This window comes from Scyliorhinus torazame, chromosome 18 (assembly GCF_047496885.1).
Source record: "Scyliorhinus torazame isolate Kashiwa2021f chromosome 18, sScyTor2.1, whole genome shotgun sequence".
Taxonomy (NCBI): domain Eukaryota; kingdom Metazoa; phylum Chordata; class Chondrichthyes; order Carcharhiniformes; family Scyliorhinidae; genus Scyliorhinus; species Scyliorhinus torazame.
In genome coordinates this window covers 17,957,876-17,979,341 of record NC_092724.1, presented here as the reverse complement: position 1 = coordinate 17,979,341, position 21,466 = coordinate 17,957,876, and the positions used below count along the sequence as shown (strand labels likewise).

The 21,466-nt window shown below is 48.4% G+C and overlaps 1 protein-coding gene across 4 annotated transcripts in view; it reads left to right on the top strand.

Annotated features, from left to right (window-relative positions):
• The window catches only part of ncanb (neurocan b), a 263,481-nt gene that overhangs the window by 185,933 nt on the left and 56,082 nt on the right, over nucleotides 1-21,466 (top strand). The window contains exon 9 of one of the 4 annotated variants that reach the window (XM_072482257.1): nucleotides 3,795-3,936. The exons of the other annotated variants lie outside the window; for them this stretch is intronic. Within the exon in view, the coding sequence (XP_072338358.1) occupies nucleotides 3,795-3,913 (119 nt within the window). The 3' untranslated portion in view covers nucleotides 3,914-3,936. Of the gene's footprint in view, nucleotides 1-3,794; nucleotides 3,937-21,466 lie in introns of those variants that run through there. 4 annotated transcript variants of the gene reach the window in all.

Sequence of the window (21,466 nt, the reverse complement as noted above, 5' to 3'; positions counted from 1 at the left end):
GGGGGGGGGGAGGGGTTTGAGAGATTGGGGTGCACTGACGAGCTGAGGGCGCCGGGAAACGTACCCAAAATAGGTCTCTTTTTTCCCATTAAATCGTGCCGAGAGAGTCAGAATAAATGGGTAATTTTCAGGAGTGCACCATTGCAGGGATCAATGCTGGGGCCTCAACTATTTAAGATCAATATTATGACTTTGGGTGTAATCTACCCGAATGGGAACAGAGTCCCTTAGCCGAGTGTTTCCCGAGAGAGACCACGCTATCGAACGGCCATTCGGGTAAATAGGGGGCCTCAGTGGGGAACGTGTGGCCAAGGCCACACTTAGTGCCGTTTTCTGCACTGAGGTGCTCCGCTCGCTGGGACCCGTCAGTGCACGGGGCGATCGGGACACCAAGTGATTAGGAAGGTAAATGGACTGTTGGACTTTATTGCAAGAGAATGTTGTATAAAAATATAAGTCTTGCTCCAGCAGTACTGAACATTCACTTTATTAAATAAATTTAGAGAACCCAATTTTTTTTTTTCCAGTTAAGGGGCAATTTTGCGTGGCCAATCCACCTAGTCTGCACATCTTTGGGTTGTGGGGGTGAGACCCACGCAAACATGGGAAGAATGTGCAAACTCCACACAGGCAGTGACCTGGGACCGGGATCGAACCCAGGTCCTCAGCGATGTGATGCAGCAGTGCTAATCATCGTGCCAACCTGTACAGGGCATTCATGAGATCACACCTAGAGCACTGTGTATAGTTTTGGTCTCCTTATTTAAGGAGGGATATATTTGTATTGGAAGCAGTTCAGAGAAGTTTCACTAGGCTGACTTCTGAGATGAAGGGGCTGTTTTACGAGGAAAGGTTTGTGTTATTCCTTGTGTCTGAATAAAGCTCGTAGTCTTACAGTTGAAGTAGATGCTTTATTTGTATGAGTTTGTTCTCTCTCCAGCGCTTATACTATGTTACATCTGAGCTGCCAGTCTGTCCTGCTCACCAGCTGCCGTTCCTGTGAAGAGTGCCTCTGACTTCCTGTCTGTCAGTATTTATACATCTCCCGCACTCCCTCTAGTGATTGCTTAGATGTATTGCATTTACATTGACTCCTTGTATATATACACAGATATGCAGATCACTACATCCCCCCTTTCTTCTTTTACATATTTTCTGTACAGTGTTAAAGAAAATTGTACAAAACAGTTAGATTAATTATGATATGTATATCTGTACAAGTGGTGATGATATTGGTTATTATATAAAGCCACTTCATATTTATGAGTCCAATCTTAATAAAAACATTTATGAGTCCAAACTTTACGAATTTGTTTGGTTGAGGTTTTTTTTCTGTTGTTGGCGTGATGATATTGATATTGTAACTTCTTTGTGAATGTCGACAGTGTTCTTATTTTTTTAGTAACCAACAAGTCATCACGAGGTGTTTGAATGGTCGAACCACTTATGTTGACTGACGTGGACTTTTTTCTGTGCTTGTGGTAGCGATTTAGTGTGTCATCTGCCTTGAAAGCTGGTGTGCTTGTTTGTTCTGGAGCAAATGTGAATTCATGAGATTCGTTGACATGCCATGGTATGTTCGTACTCTTGTATTGTTTTGGAGTGTGCTGTTGCATTGTCCTTCATGTGCAGAGTTGTACCATGTTGTATAGGTCGGTGTTTCATTGTTGTTGTTTCTGTTGTTTCTGTCTTTGTTTTCATTGTCGTTCTTGTTGATGTTTTTGTCATGCTTGTTGTTTCTGTTTTTGTTATGCTTCTTGTTGTTTTTGTTGTTGTTCTTGTAGTTTTTGTTGTTGTTCTTGTTGTGCTTCTTGTTGTTTTTGTTGTTGCTGTTGTTGTTCTTGTTTCTGTTGTGCTTCTTGTGGTTTTAGTTGTTCTTGTTGCGCTCAATGACTGTTGCGTGTGGTTAATTTGAGTCATTCTCAAAGTTATTGGTGTCAGTGTCCTTTGTGGTATCTCATGTTTCATTGAGCGTTTCTTCTTGAGGATTGTGCGAATGATCTGATGTTGCGTTGATCTTGGTGACATCAGTCATTTGTGGTGGATTTGATTCCTCTTCTTTGCTTCCTTGGTGCTCCTCTTCTAGAGTCATTTCTTGTTAATTTGAACCATCTTTGGTTTCTTGGTGCTCCTCTTCTGGAGTCAAAATCTTCAAGATTTAATTTTCTTGTGGGTAGGCTAGAGTAGATGAGGTTTCAACTGACGTGGTCTCACTGGACTCATGAGTAGCCCTACTCTGATGGTTGAGTACTTCTGTACAGACAAGATGAGTTCTGTCGGTCTCGCTGTTGTCCTGCACGTCCTGTATGGCAATTGTGATCACATAGTCACTGTTATCACATACAGTGGGTAGACTTACATTGTCTTCTTGTTGTTCAAGTGAGCTTATTAGACTTTCATGGTCTGCTTCTGGTTACTCAGATACAGTGGGTAGACCTTCATGGTCTTGATCATGCATGGCATTCGCTATGGAGTGTTTAATTGCTTCCATTTTGGAATCTGTCAGCGAGCTCTCTGTGGAGGTTTGCGTTGCTATCTTTGTGGAGTCTTTCACCGCGCTCTGTGTGGCGTCGTGTTCTCCTTGGGTATTTGACAGGTTGCTGTCATCCAATGTATCGACGATCTGCCATTGCATCATGGTATTGGATTAATCTACCATGAGTAGAGTTGTGTTGAGCTTGGAACCGTGTCACTGATGCTATGATTAGCATATCCGAATAACTCAGCCATGTCTGAGTAATATTTTTCGATCAACAAATCATCTTCTTTGGTTTCGGATTTGTCATTGTGCTCTTCACTTTGGGTGGTGCAAACCGCTTGGTCCAGGGTGCTGCGGAGGTTATTTTCAACTGCTGGCAGAGGTTCAGGCAATGTTGTGCCTTTTGAGGATGAATTCTTGGGTTTTGTGCCTTTAGGAGTCCCGTTTGTGATTTTTGGGCATTTCCCCTTTAAATGGGCATGGTCTGCGTTTGCTGACGTAGAGCGGAGGAATCGATTGCGCATGCACAAATCGATTTTCCTTTACTGTGCGCTTTTTCGTAAACTGCGCATGCGCGGCTTGCGCCTACGCAGATCCGTCTTTGAAGTGTGCGCTCCTTTCTTTCAACTGCGCATGCGCGACTTGATCGGCGAACGGCGTTCGATCTTCTGCTGACTGCGCATAAGCGGCTTGCGCATGCGCAGAATGATATGCACCCAAAACTTCTTTTTTTCAATTGCACATGCGCAGAACGATCTGAGTCCAAAACGGCTATTTTCAACTGCGCATGCACGGCTGCGGTTTCCTGCGCATGCGCAGACCCAGATTTGCGTCTTTTGTTCCCCGGGCAGTTTAAAATGCGCTCAGACGCCATTTTACCTTCTTCAGACCCGTGGAAAAGAAATTTTACGGCATTTTTTCTTGTCAAAAACTTAAAGTTATTTTTTTCTTGCGATCTGCACTTTTCAATTGCGATTTCCAACGTTAAACCTTTCTGTTCTGATAATGCTTGTTTGGGTTTCGCATCACTCATTCCCTGTGCAATTTGGTCTCCAAGCATTGAATGTCTTGAAGCAGCATTGTTAGTGGTGTTACAGTGATCTTCAAATGTTTTGAGTATTACTTCTAATTTGGTATTGTCTTCACCTTTCAAGTATTTAAAGCCATTATAGATTTCTCTAGCTTCATGTCCTGCTAGGAGCAGTGCTATTTTCATTTGTTTTGAGGCTGTTCTCAAATCATTAGCTATGATATATATATCGAACATTTGTTTAAAACTTTTCCATCTATGACTTAAATTACCGGTTGTTTTCAGCTGCGGTGGAGTTCCAACGAGTTTCATTGATTCAGCGAAGTCTCCCCACGTCGAATGTCCAGTACGAGTTTTCTTGTCATTTCAATCTTTCTGTGTCTGCATCTTGTGTAATCTTATAGTAAGCGTTCTGAAGTCGCCTGGTACCATGTTTAATTCCTTGTGTCTGAATAAAGCTCGTAGCCTTACTGTTGAAGTAGATGCTTTATTTGTATGAGTTCATTCTCTCTCCAGCGCTTATACTATGTTACATCTGAGCTGCCTGTCTGTGTCCTGCTCACCAGCTGCCACTCCTGTAAAGCTATGACTTCCGGTCTGTCTGTATTTATACATCTCCAGTGCTCCCTCTAGTGATTGCTTAGTTGTATTGCATTTACATTGACCCCTTGTATATATACACAGATGTGCAGATCACGACAAGGTTGACCAGGTTGGGGCTATACTCATGGGAGTTTACAAGAATGAATGGTGATCTTATTAAAATATATAAGACCCTGAGCGGACCTGATAGGGTAAATGCTGGGAGGGTGGTTCCTCTCATTGGGGAATCTAGAATGAGACGGCACTGTTTCAAAATAAGGGGTCTCCCATTTAAGATAGAGATGTGGAGAAATGTCTTCTCTCATAGGGCCACTCGATAGGTTTTTGATTGACAAGGGTGTCAGGCAGGAAAGCGCAGTTAAGGCCACAAGCGGATCAGTCATGATGCTACTCAATGGCGGAGGAGACTCGATGGGCCAAATAGCCTACTTCTGGTCCCATTTCTCATGATCTTAAGAAAGACAAATGCAGCAGGCATGTGGGAACATCCCGATGCCCAACTGTCCGAGTCACAGAGCATTCTGACCTGGGCAAATGTTGCTGTTGGTTCATCGCCGCTGAGACCCGCGTGACTCCCTCCCTAACCTCACCTTGAGAGTATCTTCACCGCATGGACTGCAATGGTTCAAGAAGGTGGCTTAACACCACTTTCTCACAGGCGTTTAGAGATGGGGGCAATAAATGCTGCTCTTGCCAGTGACACCATTGTCCCGCGAATGAATAAATTAAAACAATTGTGAAGATGGGGTGTTGAGGAGTTCATCAGTGTTGAGACCCTGGAAATGAAGGAGCAAGAATAGAAAATGGAGTGAGGGGGCTCAGTGTAAATTTAATGAGGATTCAAGAGGAGGAATGTGTAGGAAAGGTATTTGGACCTTCTGAAAATGGAAACTGTAGATGGATTTGAGATTCAGGGCTACCAACCTTGTCATTCAATAAAATAAAGAAAGATTTGCACTTCTACACTGCCTTTCCCAACATTAGGCATCTCAAAGCACTTCACAGCCACTGAAATACTATTTTAAATGTAGTCACTGTTGTAACGCAGGAAACACAGCCATCAATTTTGTGCAGAGCAGGACCCCACAAACAGTAACGTGCAATGAACAGATCATTTGTTTTCGGTCTGGTTGAGGGGTAAAATATGGGCCAGGGGCCCAGGGAGAACTTCCCAGCTCTGCTTCCAATCATGGATTTAGTACTCTTACGCCGACCAAGGAGAGTAGACCGGTCTTTGTTTCAACGTTTCGTCAGAAAGATGTCACCTGCCACAGTTCATCGCTCCCCGAGTCCCAGGAGTGGAAGTGACATCTTGGATTATGTGCTCAAGCCTCTGGAGCAAGGTCTACCCACGACCTTCGTGAATCAGAGGTGAGAGAGTGCTGTGCCACTAAACCAAGCCTGACAATTGACAAGACAAGAGAGATGGTGATGGGGAGAGAGGTTAGACAGCGGCATGGGAGACGGATTACCTCACACGCACGAAAAATATCTCTCTGTTTCCTAACAGATAACGTGAGGGACAGGAGCAATAATCGGCTCCCTCTTCAAGGCAATGATGTTCAGATCTTTGGCACTTGCTTCAATGACGGAGTGCAAAATGGTAGGGGAGGGAGTGGGGGGGGGGGGGGGGGGGCTGCAGGAAATGTTCCATTTGCTTTCTGCTGCCAACCTTTACTAAGCACAAATATATGTGGCCGGGAAGAGGAATGTGGCACCATTCAGAATGCCCTTTGCGTCAAACATTATTAATGTGTCTTTGCTCCCTATGGAATTCATGGCAAATTGATGACTCATTAACCAGGCGAGTGCCATTAAAGCAACTGTAAATGTTTATAACCTTGTAAAACAATGTTAGACAGAATAAAGAACTTGGGGGGGGGGGGCGGGGGGAGAGAAACAAAGTCCCCTGAAATAGTGGTTTTGCTGTTATATATCTTTTGTAATATTTATGAATGAAATGGCAAAGTTTTATTAAAGGTGGAGTGAGTTTTATAGAAACATTTTATAATGGCTTCGGGGGCTTGTTAAGTGCGGAACTGGAGCAAAGATATACCCTTTGGACAAGCTCGGGGAGATTGATTAAACAAACAGCAGTTCTACAGTGCAACATTACACATCTGTTCCTGCAGCCCTTGCGTGTACATGCAGTAATCACTGTGAAATGTTACAGGCATGTTGCTCAGCTCATTAAGTCCTTTGAAAGCTCTCTGATGGTTTAGTTTGGGTGAAGGAAGTGTGTGTGTAACCGATGCCAGCAGATCCCAGTTACAATGCCTGTGCTGTGCCGGATGGTCACAGCCGCAGTGAGATAGCTAGACTGGGACAATTGACCTCCGTGTCGTGGACTCTGAAAGGCAAATTCAGGCCAGGTTCCCGCCCTGCCTGTTAGCCCCTTGGCTAGAACTTGCATATCTGTGGCTAGCAATCAAAGGCAGATACATAAGAGAGACGACAGGCAACCAAACCTAGTTTTTCCATTCAGAGTAAAGAGCCTGCATCACTCCCTGACCAAAGCATGTCAAAGGTTTTGTCTTAGCAATCCAGAAGATCTTTCCAAGAGTCACTCTTGTAGATGTCAGCAGGATCTCAATGGGTTCAGGCCCCATTTCAGGGACTTAAGCACCCACTCTTGGCTGATCCACCCAGTGCCGTGCAGAACTGAGGGAGTGCTGCACTGTCAGCGATTCCATCTTTTGGATGAGATGTTAAACTGAGGCTGTGTCTGCCCTCTCAGCTGGCCATGAAGATATGCAATGCACTATTGGAAGAAGAGCAGGAATGGTCTGGCTAATATTTATCGTGGTCAAAGAGGTCGATTTCAGGTGTTTCGTAAAGGTAAAGAGTATTACAGACGGGATTCCAGAACTTTGACCAGAGGCAAATTAAACCGTAAGCATGGTCTAACGGCCGCTCCCCACAGGAATCGGAGCGCGCCGCGACCCGTGGATGCTGGGAGAGGCCTTGCCCGGGCTTCCCGACAGCTGATACGCTTCACGAGATCTGCCGAGGTCTCGGGAGGCATCATGATCAGGATCTCACCCATAATAGACGAGACCAAGCCTAGCAGGACTAAGTAGGTTTAAAAGCAACTGGATCTATCTGGCTCACGGCATCTACCGGCCTCCCCAGGGAGACCCCAGCTGGGCACCATTTAGTACTTGTCCACACAAATGTGGACCAGGTGGAATGGTACCCGGGGAGGTCCCAGGCCAATGGAGGCTCCTGGGTCGCCAGGGGCAAAGTAGGGTGGCCCCTTGGTCATCCTCCTGGAATGAGGGCACTTTGGCACTGCCAGGCTGCACCTTGGCACCACCACCCTAGCATTGCCAAGGTGCCTGGGTGCAAAGCTGGCAGGAGCACTGGTAGGCTGCCCAGGTGGCAGTGACAGGGTGCCTGAGTGCCCGGTGGCATGACCAAGGGTCACGTCCTGGGGAGGTGGGCAATGCCCATGAAAGAAGGGTTGTGGGGTATGAAGGGTGGAAAGGGGGGGTGCAGGGAGGGTATGAAGTGTCCCCTGGAAGGTTGGGGAGGGTGAAGGATGGGGATGCTGGAAGGGTGGATGACAGGGGGCTCACAGCAACCCCATAGCAGGGTGTCATCACTTGGGGGAGGGGGCAATGCCCATATGTGTGAAAGGGTTGTGACATTGTCCATGGGTGGGGGGTGTGGGCGACATGCAAGCCCACTTAGAGATCAGGGTCACCCAGGCACCCTGGCCGTGCCACCTTGGGGTCAGCCTGGCACTACCAAGGTGTCCAGGTGGCACTGCCAGCTGACAGGGGCATTGCTAGGGTGCCAGGTTGGAACTACCAAGGTGCCACACTGGCATTTTCTGTGCGATGGCGATCAGACAGGGGGTGTCCTGTGTGTGTGTTCGGGGGATCACTTTTGATTTAAAACTGGCATCCCAATCTCTCGCTACACTGAGGTGTTCCGGCGAGCGGAGACCCTCAGTGCACAAAACGGGGTCCTGTGCAGCCTCGGCCGCGCGTTCCCTGCTGAGGCCTCCTACCTAACCCAGGTGCTGTTTTATAGCATCGTGTTTCTCAGCTCTGTGAGCACCAGGAGACACGTGGCTAAACACGCTCGCTATGGGACTTATGAAAAAAAAACTTAAGAGTACCCAATTATTCTTCAGGCTAGGCCTGGAAATTTCCAGCACTCCGGGATCTGAAAGGTGCCAACGCTGCTTTATATAACCCTGGTGGACATTGACATTAAATTCAGCTCCTATGAACTACCCAGCTGAATAATTCCAATCCTGGGCAAGTGGGTGCGAATTCTATGAAGTTGCCTTTCTAATAGATGGGCCCAGGGTGACAGTCAAGCGAGTGGTGTGAATTACAACTTGCTGCTTCTCGGAGCAGATGTAGCATTGGCACATTTAAGGTGCTGACACGAGGGAGAAGGGAATAGGGAGGCACAGATGAGACGAGTCCATTTGACTCAGAGGAGACATAAACAACACTGGCATGAACCATTTGGATTGAGTGGCCTTTTTCTATTCCATTCCGTTCTCTGTCTTTCTTTGTAATTCAGAATTTAACAGAGGATTAATGTTCAAAGAGTGAATTAAATATCTCACTGACTGTGGTGTCTGACTCTCATCCTTTCATTTAACTGAAAGGTCTTCATTCGGTCGTGTCTTTGATGCTCCTGAGGTTATGAGTTATCACTTGTTGGAGCAACGCTGTAGCTCACTCAGTTACCCAGTGAAATGTCTTAACTTTGTGGGAAAGTTGTGACCTTAATATCTATGAGATGAACAGGGAATTCATAATAAGGAACATTAAGGCGTGCAGTTTATTGTGGGAAAGACATTGTACTAAACCGTGAGGGACTGCAAATCTCCTCCCAAAGATATGCAAATGTCTGGATTTACCAAATGGCATTATGCTGACAGGGGTTAGTTGAAAATTAATGAGGAAGAAACAATCACAATGAATTCACGTTGCTGTGACAAAACATCTTCTGCGTCTGTTATATCAAGTCCTGGGTGATCCTCATCTTCTGTGCTCTGGTATGGGGAGAGGGGGAGGGGTGGGGATGGGATGATGGCTGTGCTAGGATTTTGTGGCGTTGGGATTGAGAGTGGAGAAGTTAAGTGGATTGATTGGGGTGCTGACAAGTTGGGGACCATCTTGTGAGGTTGCTCCTGGACCCAGGCAAAACAGTCAGCCTTGGATGTAAGGTGCGTAAGACCCTGAGTGCAGTGAGGTGGGCGGGCTCATTCCGACTGCCCACACCTCTGTAATGTTCTTGTCGGATGGCCTGATTTATATTATAAGAACACTTGTAGCTAAAGCTATCAGTGATTTATGAACATTAACTGTGGGCAAACCATATACAAAACAACGGATGAATAACAGTCAGATCAAACACAAACAACCTCTCTCTTCCAGCTCTCCCGCCAGTCTTGAGGGGTCACCTGACTCTAACATTCACTGAGTATAAGAATTGGCAAGTCATGTTGCAGCTGTATAGAACCTTAGTTAGGCCACACTTGGAGTATCGTGTTCAATTCTGGTCGCCACACTACCAGAAGGATGTGGAGGCTTTAGAGAGGGTGCAGAAGAGATTTACCAAAATGTTGCCTGGTATGGAGGGCATTAGCTATGAGGAGCGGTTGAATAAACTCGGTTTGTTCTCACTGGAACGAAGGAGGTTGAGGGGAGACCTGATAGAGTGTACAAAATTATGAGGGGCATAGACAGAGTGGATAGTCAGAGGCTTTTCCCCAGGGTAGAGGGGTCAATTACTAGGGGCATAGGTTTAAGGTGAGAGGAGCAAGGTTTAGAGTAGATGTACGAGGCAAGTTTTTTACGCAGAGGGTAGTGGGTGCCTGGAACTCGCTACCGGAGGAGGTAGTGGAAGCAGGGACGATAGGGACATTTAAGGGGCATCTTGACAAATATATGAATAGGATGGGAATAGAAGGATACGGACCCAGGAAGTGTAGAAGATTGTAGTTTAGTCGGGCAGCATGGTCGGCACGGGCTTGGAGGGCCGAAGGGCCTGTTCCTGTGCTGTACATTTCTTTGTTCTTTGTTTGTTTGACATACTAATGAGACTCCTAGTGGCCAGTCGGTGAATTACAACACGACCATGATATCACTACGATCTCTTCTGAATTCCTGCCTGGAGCTGGATGGCCCTGGAGAGGGAACATCCACCGTTACAGTTAACCCTTCCGTGTCAGGTGGACGCCACAGTCGGGGATTAGGAATCCTGCGGTGTCCCAATGGCGTCCCAATCTCCTTCTGCCCTGAGGGGTTCCGGTGAGCGGAGATCCTAGAGCACAGGAAATGGGAATAAGTGCTGCCTCGTGGGGACGTTCCCTGTATCTACCTGAACAGCCGTTCAATAGAGTGTTTTTTCTCGGCACTCCGCACGCAGGGAAACACCCAACGCGCTTGCTACGAGGCTCTGTTCCCATTCGGGTAGATTGCGCCCCATGTAAAAATAACTATCAATCAACCAAGATAGCAAAATGCTCCTTAAGCCTCATTTAGTTTGATGGGGTCTGGCTGAGATTATTTTTACAGGTGCCCTCTCGAAAGGGGCAGCACCTGAGGCATTGATTCCTGCCTGGTGACACTTTTACTCTCCGTACCGACTCCACCAGCCCAGTTAGATTTATATACAACTTGAGTGGAACGGGGCACTGGTCTTGGCTGAGAGCTCGTTGGAAAACAGGCCCTGCCACAGGCTTGGGGAAGGGAAGGACTCCAACTAAACCATTTTCATCATGATTTCCTTTTAAGTCGAGACTCCTCGGTGAAAAGGTGCGGTACAGAGTGCAGAGCACAACCAGGATTGAGGATAATCAGAGGATATTCGAAAGTGGATTCGAAGCACCCAGCCCATTGGTTGTAGAGTGGAGAGAAAGACCAAGGGAAATGAGGATTTGCACGAGATTACAAAACTATGAGTTAGCGCAGGAAACAATGAAGAATCTTTAATTTTACAGCACAAATAGTGGTATATTTTTATATATATTCCATTGTCATTCAGCTATCAAGGTCTTGGAGTGCATGCAGGGGAAGTTACCAGATTGCGATAAGGAATGATGGACTTCAGGGGCGAAATTCTCCGGTATCGGCGCGATGTCCGCCGACTGGCGCCCAAAACGGCGCTAATCAGACGGGCATCGCGCCGCCCCAAAGGTGCGGAATGCTCCGCATCTTTGGGGGCCGAGCCCCAACATTGAGGGGCTAGGCCGGCGCCGGGGGGATATCCGCCCCGCCAGCTGGCGGAAACGCCGTTTGTTGCCCCGCCAGCTGGCGCGGAAATGACATGTCGGGGCGGCGCATGCGCGGGAGCGTCAGCGGGGAGAGTCTCTTCCGCCTCCGCCATGGTGGAGACCGTTGCGGAGGCGGAAGGGAAAGAGTGCCCCCACGGCACAGGCCCGCCCGCGGATCGGTGGGCCCCGATCGCGGGCCAGGCCACCGTGGGGGCACCCCCCGGGGTCAGATCGCCCCGCGCCCCCCCCCCAGGACCCCGGAGCCCGCCCACGCCGCCTGGTCCCGCCGGTAAATACCAGGTTTGATTTACGCCGGCGGGACAGGCAATTCCTGGGCGGGACTTCGGCCCATCTGGGCCGGAGAATCCAGCGGGGGGTCCCGCCAACCGGCGCGGCCGGATTCCCGCCCCCGCCCAATCTCCGGGAGCGGAGACTTCGGCGGGGGCGGGGGCGGGATTCACGGCGGCCAACGGCCATTCTCCGACCCGGCAGGGGGGTCGGAGAATGACGCCCCTGAATGGCCTTTAATGATCCTTATCCATAAGCTCATTGGCTGTTGTGTCAGATGCATGAGACCAGCCCTGATTTAATAGATCGTTGGAACAGGTTTGAGGGGCTGAATGGCCTCCTCCTCGTCTTGTCTCTCACTTGACTAACTCGCCTGCACTCTTATTCCAACCTTGTTGATGCTCTGCTTCCTATGGGTCATGGCCCTTCATCTCAATTTTTCAAGAAATAGATCTTCACCTTTTCTCATTTGTTGGTGGGACATGGGCGTCACTGGGAAGCCGAGTGTTTATTGCCCTTGAGAAAGTGGTGATGAAACATCTTCTTACAGCAGCTTGTCAAGTCATTTCAGAGGGAAATTCAGAGTTGGCCACGTTGCTGTGGACCTGGAGTCATCATATAGACCAGACCGGCTAAAGGTGGCAGATTTCCTCCCATAACAAAATGAATCTTTATGATGATCTCCTAGTTTCCTGCTCATCATGACTGATATTGGCTTTCTTTCCATATTTATTTAACTAAATATAAATTCCTTAACCACCTTGGTGGGATTCGAACTCAAGTTTCCGCAATATTAGAACAAGAACAAAGAACAAGGAACAAAGAACAAAGAAATGTACAGCACAGGAACAGGCCCTTCGGCCCTCCAAGCCCGTGCCGACCATGCTGCCCGACTAAACTACAATCTTCTACACTTCCTGGGTCCGTATCCTTCTATTCCCATCCTATTCATGTATTTGTCAAGATGCCCCTTAAATGTCACTATCGTCCCTGCTTCCACCACCTCCTCCGGTAGCGAGTTCCAGGCACCCACTACCCTCTGCGTAAAAACGTTGCCTCGTACATCTCCTCTAAACCTTGCCCCTCTCACCTTAAACCTATGCCCCCTAGTAATTGACCTCTCTACCCTGGGGAAAAGCCTCTGACTATCCGCTCTGTCTATGCCCCTCATAATTTTGTAGACCTCTATCAGGCTTCTGGGCTATTGATTTGCCCTTTATGTGTGCACGGCATCTCGCTGATGCCTAATATGTCAAGTCGATAGGTTTTCATTTCCCGCAGCCCCTGGGATAGCTTCCCACACTGGAAGAGTGTTCGGACGTTGCGGGTGACGATTCTGGTGATGGTTAAGGCGCGGAATTTTGGATTAGAACAGACACCATCTGAAGGAAGAAGAAGAAATGAGAGGTTAGAGAAGGCTGGAGATGTATATTTAAGGAGAGTCTTCAAGAGTGAGAGTGGGACATCATCCGGCCTGGAGCAAGTGAAATTGTGATGGACCAGGGCTGGTAGCGGAACCTTGCCACCCATTGTACCACACAGGACCAGAGGAATAAAGTCAAAGTAAGTAAGTTTTGGGTGACTAATGCAGTGATGAACCCACAATGCTGTAATACCCCAAGTCATATCCCTCCAAACCAGAACTCTTGAGTGAAGGGAATTCATCCTCAAGAACATGTACACCGAAGAAATCGGAGCAGGAAGTAGGCCATTCAGCCCCTTGAGCCTGCTAAGCAAATCGATACAATCGTGGCTTCAACTCCACTTTCCCCATGTCCCCTAATTCTCTGAGAGACCAAAGCTCTGACTATCTCAGCCTGAGATATATTCAAAGGTGGAGCATTCACAACCCCTTGAGAGAATTCCAAACATTCACAACCCTTTGAGTGAAGAAATCTCTGCTCATCCCAGTCCAAAATGATCAGCCCCTTATCCTGGACTTGGACTTGGATGTGTTTATTGTCACGTGTACCGAGGTACAGTGAAAAGTATTTTTCTGCGAGCATCTCAAACAGACCATTTAGTACATGAAAAGAAAAGGGAATAAAAGAAAATACATAATAGGGCAACACAAGGTACACAATGTAAATACATAGACACCGGCATCGGGTGAAGCATACAGGGTGTAGTATTAATGAGGTCAGTCCATAAGATGGTCGTTTAGGAGTCTGGTAAGAGCGGGGAAGAAGCTGTTTTTGAATTTGTTTGAGCGTGTTCGCAGACTTTTGTATCTCCTGCCCGATGGAAGAAGGGGGAAGAGTGAGTAAGCCGGGTGGGAGGGATCTTTGATCATGCTGCCCGCTTTCCCAACCCATGTTCGAGGCTCCCGAGCCTCACGGCATCGACCAGGTCAAGCCCCTTCAGAACATTGTCTGTTTCAGTGGGATCGCCTCTCATTTTCCTGCACTCCGGAGGGCGTGGACCCAATTTACTCAGCCTCGCCTCACCGGACAACGCTCTCATGCCAGGTTAGAAGTGATGGGCCAGGTCTACACTCTTCCTGTTCGGCCAGTCTGGTTCCTTTGTGGAGTCAATCGTTACCGCTCGGGTTCGGCTGACAGCACAGACCTGAGCTCCAACACTATGCACGGTACAGAGATTGGCATCCTGTGCGAACCCATCACAGCCAAAACATCAAGGTGTTGCGAGGATCTTTTAACTTGCCAGTTACCAGTCTGTCGCCAGGGTGACAGATGGCTTTGTAACAGAACCATTTCCAACTAATCAGATGTGACTAATTGTTAGAAAATTAAATGCAGATGGCCCTGCTTGAGATAGCTCCATAGGGTTCATTAATTATAAATTACCTCCCTGCACAATTATTCCTTTTTTTGAAAGAAATTGTCAGCAAATCATTTTCTAAATTCGGAAAGGTTCTTTTTTTTATTGCTGAATTTGCATCTGCTGCCTGGAAGGGCATCTCTTAATGTCTAAACCCTTTTGTGAGCCGGTGTGTGAGTTCAAACAGAGTGATGGCATCTCCTACATGCCTGACGACCCGGCTGAATATTGGACGACCCCTCGCTCCCACGAACGAGCAGATTGTCTCAGCGCTTTTTAGAATTTATCACTGTTGATTTTTCCAAATTCCATTTTGCTCACGATGCACGGCATCAAGGTTTTGTAAATATCTTGTCGACTGAGAGAAGAGTGAGTCAGCAACCTGCTTGACGTCTCCTCGGTGCCAGCATCGGTGGGATGGGCCAAATGGCTCTCTCTCCGTGCTGTATGAATTGGAAAATACGTATCTCCTTCTCTTGTCAGTCACCTTTAGCCGCAGGCCCAGCTGACTGCAGACGCGTATCGTAATCGTTTAATTCTCTGGCTTAAGTCATTCGGATTTCTGGCACAATCCCCTTCAGGGAAGTTAGATGTAAGATCAAACGATAGGACAGGGGATGCTGGTTGTGTTGCCCTCTCTCTCACTGGCTGGATCCTCGCCTGGGGCAGAAATTCTCCTTCAATGCTAATCAAGCCAGCTTAATAGATATTCTGTTTGCAATGTAAGATTTTTAAATCTGTTAGATCCCTTCATCCGATGATGGAGCTGCGAGGTTTTTGTGTTTTTTATTTGCAGGCAGTTTTTTTCAGTTTTCGCAATGACTCCCCAATTGCACCTTGTCATGATATCCACATTAACATATCATGGTGCAATCACACACACACTGATGGACAGGGAGTTGGACCAACCAACACACACACAACATCACAGCCAATCACCAGGGAGAGCACACGCACTATAAAACCGGGAACACCACAGTTCCCGCTCATTCTACAAGGAAATAGCTCAGAGCACAGAGCTCACAGCGTGCCACTCAGATATACACCATGCGCTGAGTGCCTCACTAAGACAGTGCTAGGGCTGGGTCCACAGGTTAGCTGGTGAAGTACGAACCACAGCCAGACGTTAATAGTTATTATTGTACAGAACAATAAAGCAGAGTTGTACCATCTACAACCGTGTTGGTTTGTTTGTGTATCGGAACACCCAACAACCTTACAGTGAGTTAGCAGGCATGGCTCATTGGGAAGAAACCTCGTCTCTGAGTCTGAAGGTTCTGGTTTCGACTGCCACTCCTGATACTTGAGTGCATACGCCAGGCTGAGAGTCCTCATGCAGTTCAGAGGGAGTGTCGTACTGTCATAGATGTCGTCCTTCAGATGAGAAGTTAAACTGAAGCCCTCTCAGGTGGATGTCAACGATTCCATGGCGCTACTCAATGAAGACTAGGAGAGTTTCTCCTGGTGTCGAAATGCTCAGCAGGTCTGGCTGCACCTGAATGACCATCACCCTGAAACGTTAGCTCTGTCTCACCTCTTCACAGATGCTGCCTGACCAGCTGAATATTTTCTGTTTTCATAGAATGATAGCATTTACAGTGCAGAAGGCGGCCATTCGGCCCATCGAGTCTGCACCGGCCCTTGGAAAGAGCGCCCCACTTAAGCCCACACCTCCACTCTATCCCCAGAAACCGGACATAACCTTTTTTTTTTGGTCACCAAGGGGCAATTTAACATGGCCAATCCACCTAACCTGCGCGTCTCTGAACTGTGGGAGGAAACCGGAGCACCCGGAGGAAATCCACGCAGACACGGGGAGAAAGTGCAAACTCCACACAGTCACCCGAGGTCGGAATTGAACCGGGGACCCTGAAGCTGTGAGGCAGCAGTGCTAACCATTGTGCTACTGTGCCACCCAAATTCATTTCAGATCTCCGGCGTCTGCCAATTATTTTCCTTGAGTATTGGAGTCCCCTCTGGTGGGCCTGACCGATATTTTCCCTCAACCAACATCAAATTAAATGGTCATTTATTTCATTGTTGTCCATGAGAGCTTGCTGTGCGTCTATTGGCTGCCTTCTTTACAACAATGACTGCGTTTCAAAAGTGTTTCAATGGCTGTGAAGCGATTTGGACGTCCGGTGGTTGCGAATGGTGCTAGATAAATGCAAGTTCTTTTTTTCTTTGTGAAGGATCTTTCCTGGAGAACATAAAAACATAAGAACCAGGAGCAGGAGTCGGCCATCTGGCCCCTCGAGCCTGCTCCACCATTCAATAAGATCATGGCTGATCTTTTGTGGACTCAGCTCCACTTACCCTCCCACTCACCATAACATTTTATTCCTTTACTGTTCAAGAATCTATCTAGCTTTACCTTGAAAACATTTAACGAGCTAGCCTCGACTGCTTCACTGGGCAGGGAATTCCACACATTCATGGCCCTTTGGGTGAAGCCGTTCCTCCTCAACTCAGTCCTAAATCTGCTCCCCTTTATTTTGAGGCCACGCCCCCTAGTTCGAGTTTCACCCGCCAGTGGAAACAACTCTCCTGCTTCTATCCTATCTAACCCCTTCATAATTTTACAAGTTTCTATAAGATCCCCCCCCCCTCATTCTTCTAAAAGAGATTCGCTCCCTGATCAGTGACCAGCTGGCTGGCCTCAAAAGAGGAAGAATATTGGGATCATAGATCATAGAATTTACAGTGCAGAAGGTGGCCATTCGGCCCATTGAGTCTGCACCGGCTCTTGGAAAGAGCACCCTACCCAAGCCCACACCTCCACCCTATCCCCATAACCCAGTAACCCCACCCAATACTAAGGGCAATTTTGGACACTATGGGCAATTTAGCATGGTCAATTCACCTAACCCGCACACCTTTGGACTGTGGGAGGAAACCGGAGCACCCGGAGGAAACCCACGCACACACGGGGAGAACGTGCAGACTCCGCACAGACAGTGACCCAAGCCGCAAATTGAACCTGGGACCTTGGAGCGGTGAAGCAACTGTGCTATCCACAATGCTACCGTGCTTATCCTCAATGTCCCTGAGCTGCAGAGAGCAATATCAGCCAGTGTGCCCACTGCTTGTGGGTAGGGATGCAGGGAGTGAAATCGAATGGGAATGAGTGCGATTCAGCAGCTTGAGAGAGTGGGGCAGGGGTTTGGGGGGAGGATATGTGTGCGTGTGTGTGTGCTTAGATATCTGTATGTAGAGGGTTTATGAGTCTGCAGGTACCTGTGTGTGCATGTGTCAGTAAGTGTGTGAATTGGGCATCTTTTTTAAGGAGAACATACTGGGTAAATTTTTAAGATCCCAACTTTATGAAACGAGCTATCATACATCCATCCAGACTGTGGCATTAATGCAATTAACAATCGAGGCATCTGCATGTTGTTTTAATAATTCTATTAGGAGGCAGTTGAAAGCCTGGCTTGCACATGTGGGTATAAAAGCTCCTCACCCACAAAGTGGATGTAGGGGGCGTGCTGATGGCATATTTGTGCATCCTGCACACTTTAGGCAGAGGGTAGATAGTTAAACATGAGCGAGTTACGCTCCCTTTCCTGTGATATTCTCACATGTTAAGTATTCCAGTGGGTCCTCACAGACTGTAAGCTGAGACCATTAATGTCTGAAAACCTGAATCTCCTGAGCTTCACGCTAATCTGCAGCAATAACACGCGCTCTGATAATAGATAGATCCTGATCAATGGCCATCATTCAATGAATTCCTCACTGCGCCTCTCAATGATGCCAATTCTGCAGTGCATAATAAAATGTGCTTTCTGCATTCGTAATTATCTGCGTTTGAAATGGCAAAGTTTTGCGGAGCCTGAAGTTTGTCCATGTTGAGGAAATCTAGAAAGTTAATAAATAATGCTGGGGGCAACATTCGGGAAAGGGAGAAAGATTGACATTTCTGTAGCATCTTTCACACTCACCAGACGACCCAAAGCACTTTACAGCCAATTGAGTACTTTTGAAGTGTCGTCATTAATGGGCGGGGTTTTCCAGACGTTCCATTCCCGCCAATGGTGACGCCCTGCCATGGGTTCCCCAGTGGTGGAAGGTGCGAATGACAGGACCCGATACAGCCTCCAGTCAGTGGCAGGCTACCTACGCCATTGACCATGTTGTAATTTGCACACAGCAAGCTCCCACAGACAGCAGTGTGAAAGCGACCAGTTCATCTATTTTGTTGATGTTGATCCATGGATAAATAATGGTCTTCATTATTGGGCCGTTGGTCATTTTGCATGCAGCTGGGAGGGCAGATAAGATCTTGGTTTTTAACCACAAAATGGGATTGAACATACTCCTATTCTGGGATTGAATGTGTTTTTTAAATAATATTAACGAGTGGACTGGTGGGACGGACTGAAAGGACTGAGGAGGTTTGGAAGGTGAAGGGATTAGATAGCCAAGTGTCGAGTAATGGTAGGGAATTGGGGCATGGGGAGTAATGGTAGGGAGTTGGGGCATGGGGAGTAATGGCAGGGAGTTGGGGCATGGGGAGTGATGGTAGGGAGTTGGAGCATGGGGAGTAATGGTAGGGAGATGGGGCATGGGGAGTGATGGTAGGGAGTTGGGGCATGGGGAGTAATGGCAGGGAGTTGGGGAATGGGGAGGAATGGCAGGGAGTTGGGGCATGGGGAGTAATGGTGGGGAGTTGGGGCATGGGGAGTAATGGTAGGGAGTTGGGGAATGGGGAGTAATGGTAGGGAGTTGGGGAATGGGGAGTAATGGTAGGGAGTTGGGGCATGGGGAGTAATGGTAGGGAGTTGGGGAATGGGGAGTAATGGTAGGGAGTTGGGGCATGGGGAGTAATGGTAGGGAGTTGGGGCATGGAGATGGTGAGATAGATTGGACAAGTTTCCTTTCCAAAGACCCCAGCTCTGACCTGGACAACTTCCTCCATCCCTCTGTTCTCCGATTCTCGCCAAATGTGTTTCACCCGCGTTCCTCCAGAATTCCCAAAATAACTGTCAGCCTGGACCCATCACCCTGAATCCCTCCTTCTTCACTGTCCCTCTTCCCATCTTCAAAAACTCCCTCAAATCCCACCTTTCTGATCCTCTATTCATCTCTCAACACAAACGCTCCCAATCCAATTCCCCATGATTGAAAAGTTCAGCGAAACCAGAATCATTCTTTTTTTAAAAATAATTTTTATTAAGGTTTTCACAGAATATCAATAACAAAATGAAAAAGGAACCCAACAGGGTTAAATACAAAACACAGTCAAAAAACAACCCTCCGTACCCCCCTCCCCCTATACATAAGTAATAAATTAACACCCCGACTTAACACAAAGCCAACATAGCAAATATATACACCCCCTCAGATTCCCCAGTCTAAATAAACAAAAATAAAGTAAACCCCCCCCCCCCCCTGAGTTGCTGCTGCCATTGACCAATGTCTGCCGTTCTACCAGGAAGTCTAAGAACGGTTGCCACTGCCTGAAGAACCCTTGTACCGACCCTCTCAAGGCGAATTTCACCCTCTCCAACTTAATAAACCCCACCATATCATTGATCCAGGATTCCACGCATGGGGGCCTTGCGTCCTTCCACTGAAGAAGAATCCTTCACCGGGCTACCAGGGACGCAAAGGCCAGAATACCGGCCTCTTTCGCCTCCTGCACTCCCGGCTCCTATGCCACCCCAAATATTGCGAGCCCCCAGCCCGGTTTGACCCTGGATCCTACCTCCCTCAACACCGTCCTCGTTACGCCCTTCCAAACTTCCTCCAGCGCTGGGCATGCCCAGAACATATGGGTGTGGTTTGCTGGGCTCCCTGAGCACCTAACACATCTGTCCTCACCCCCAAAAAACTGGCTCATCCTTGTCCCGGTCATGCGTGCCCTGTGCAGCACCTTAAACTGTATGAGGCTGAGCCTCACGCACGAAGATGAAGAGTTCACCCTCCCTAAGGCATCTGCCCACGTCCCTTCCTCGATCTCCTCTCCCAACTCCTCCTCCCACTTACCTTTCACCTCCACCACCGAGGCCTCCTCCTCTTCCTGCATCACCTGGTAAGTTTCCGAGATCTTCCCCACTCCCGCCCACCCTTCCGAGAGCACCCTGTCCTGTACTTGGTGTGGCAGCAGCCTCGGGAATTTCACCACCTGCCGCCTGGCAAACGCCCTTACCTGTAAGTACCTGAAGGTGTTCCCCGGGGGGAGCCCATACTTCTCTTCCAACTCACCCAGGCTCACGAACTTCCTGTCCACAAACAGGTCTCCCAACCTTCGTTTCCCTGCCCTGTGCCACCCCGAAAACTGTCCATCTGTCTTCCCTGGGACGAACCGGTGGTTCCCCCGTATTGGGGTCCACACTGAGGCCCCAACCTCCCCCCTGTGCCACCTCCACTGCCCCCAGATTTTGAGGGCATCCGCCACTACCAGGCTTGTGTAGTACCTCCTTGGAGGGAGCGACAGCGGCACCATTGCCAGCGCCTCCAGACTCGTACCCACACAGGACACTGTCTCCAGCCTCTTCCATGCAGCCCCCTCCCCCTCCATCACCCACTTGTGCACCATCATCGCATTGGCGGCCCAGTAGTATCCACAGAGGTTGGGCAGCGCCAGCCCCCCTATCTCTACTCCGCTCCAGGAACACCCTTCTCACCCTCGGAGTCCCTCGCACCCACACAAACCCCATTATGCTCCTGTTGACCCGCCTAAAGAAGGCCTTCGGGATAAACACAGGGAGGCACTGGGACAGGAACAAAACCCTTGGGAGCACCGTCATTTTGACTGGCTGCACCTTACCCGCCAAGGACAGTGGCAACGCGTCCCACCTCTTGAACTCCTCCTCCATTTGCTCCACCAGCCTTGTGAAATTAAGCCTATGCAGGGCCCCCCAGCTCCTGGCCACCTGGACCCCCAAATACCTGGAGCTCCTCTCCGCCCTTTTTAGTGGGAGCTCGCCAATCCCCCTCTCCTGGTCCCCTGGGTGAACCACGAACAACTCGCTCTTCCCCATGTTGAGCTTGTACCCTGAGAAATCCCCAAATTCCCTGAGGATCCTCATTA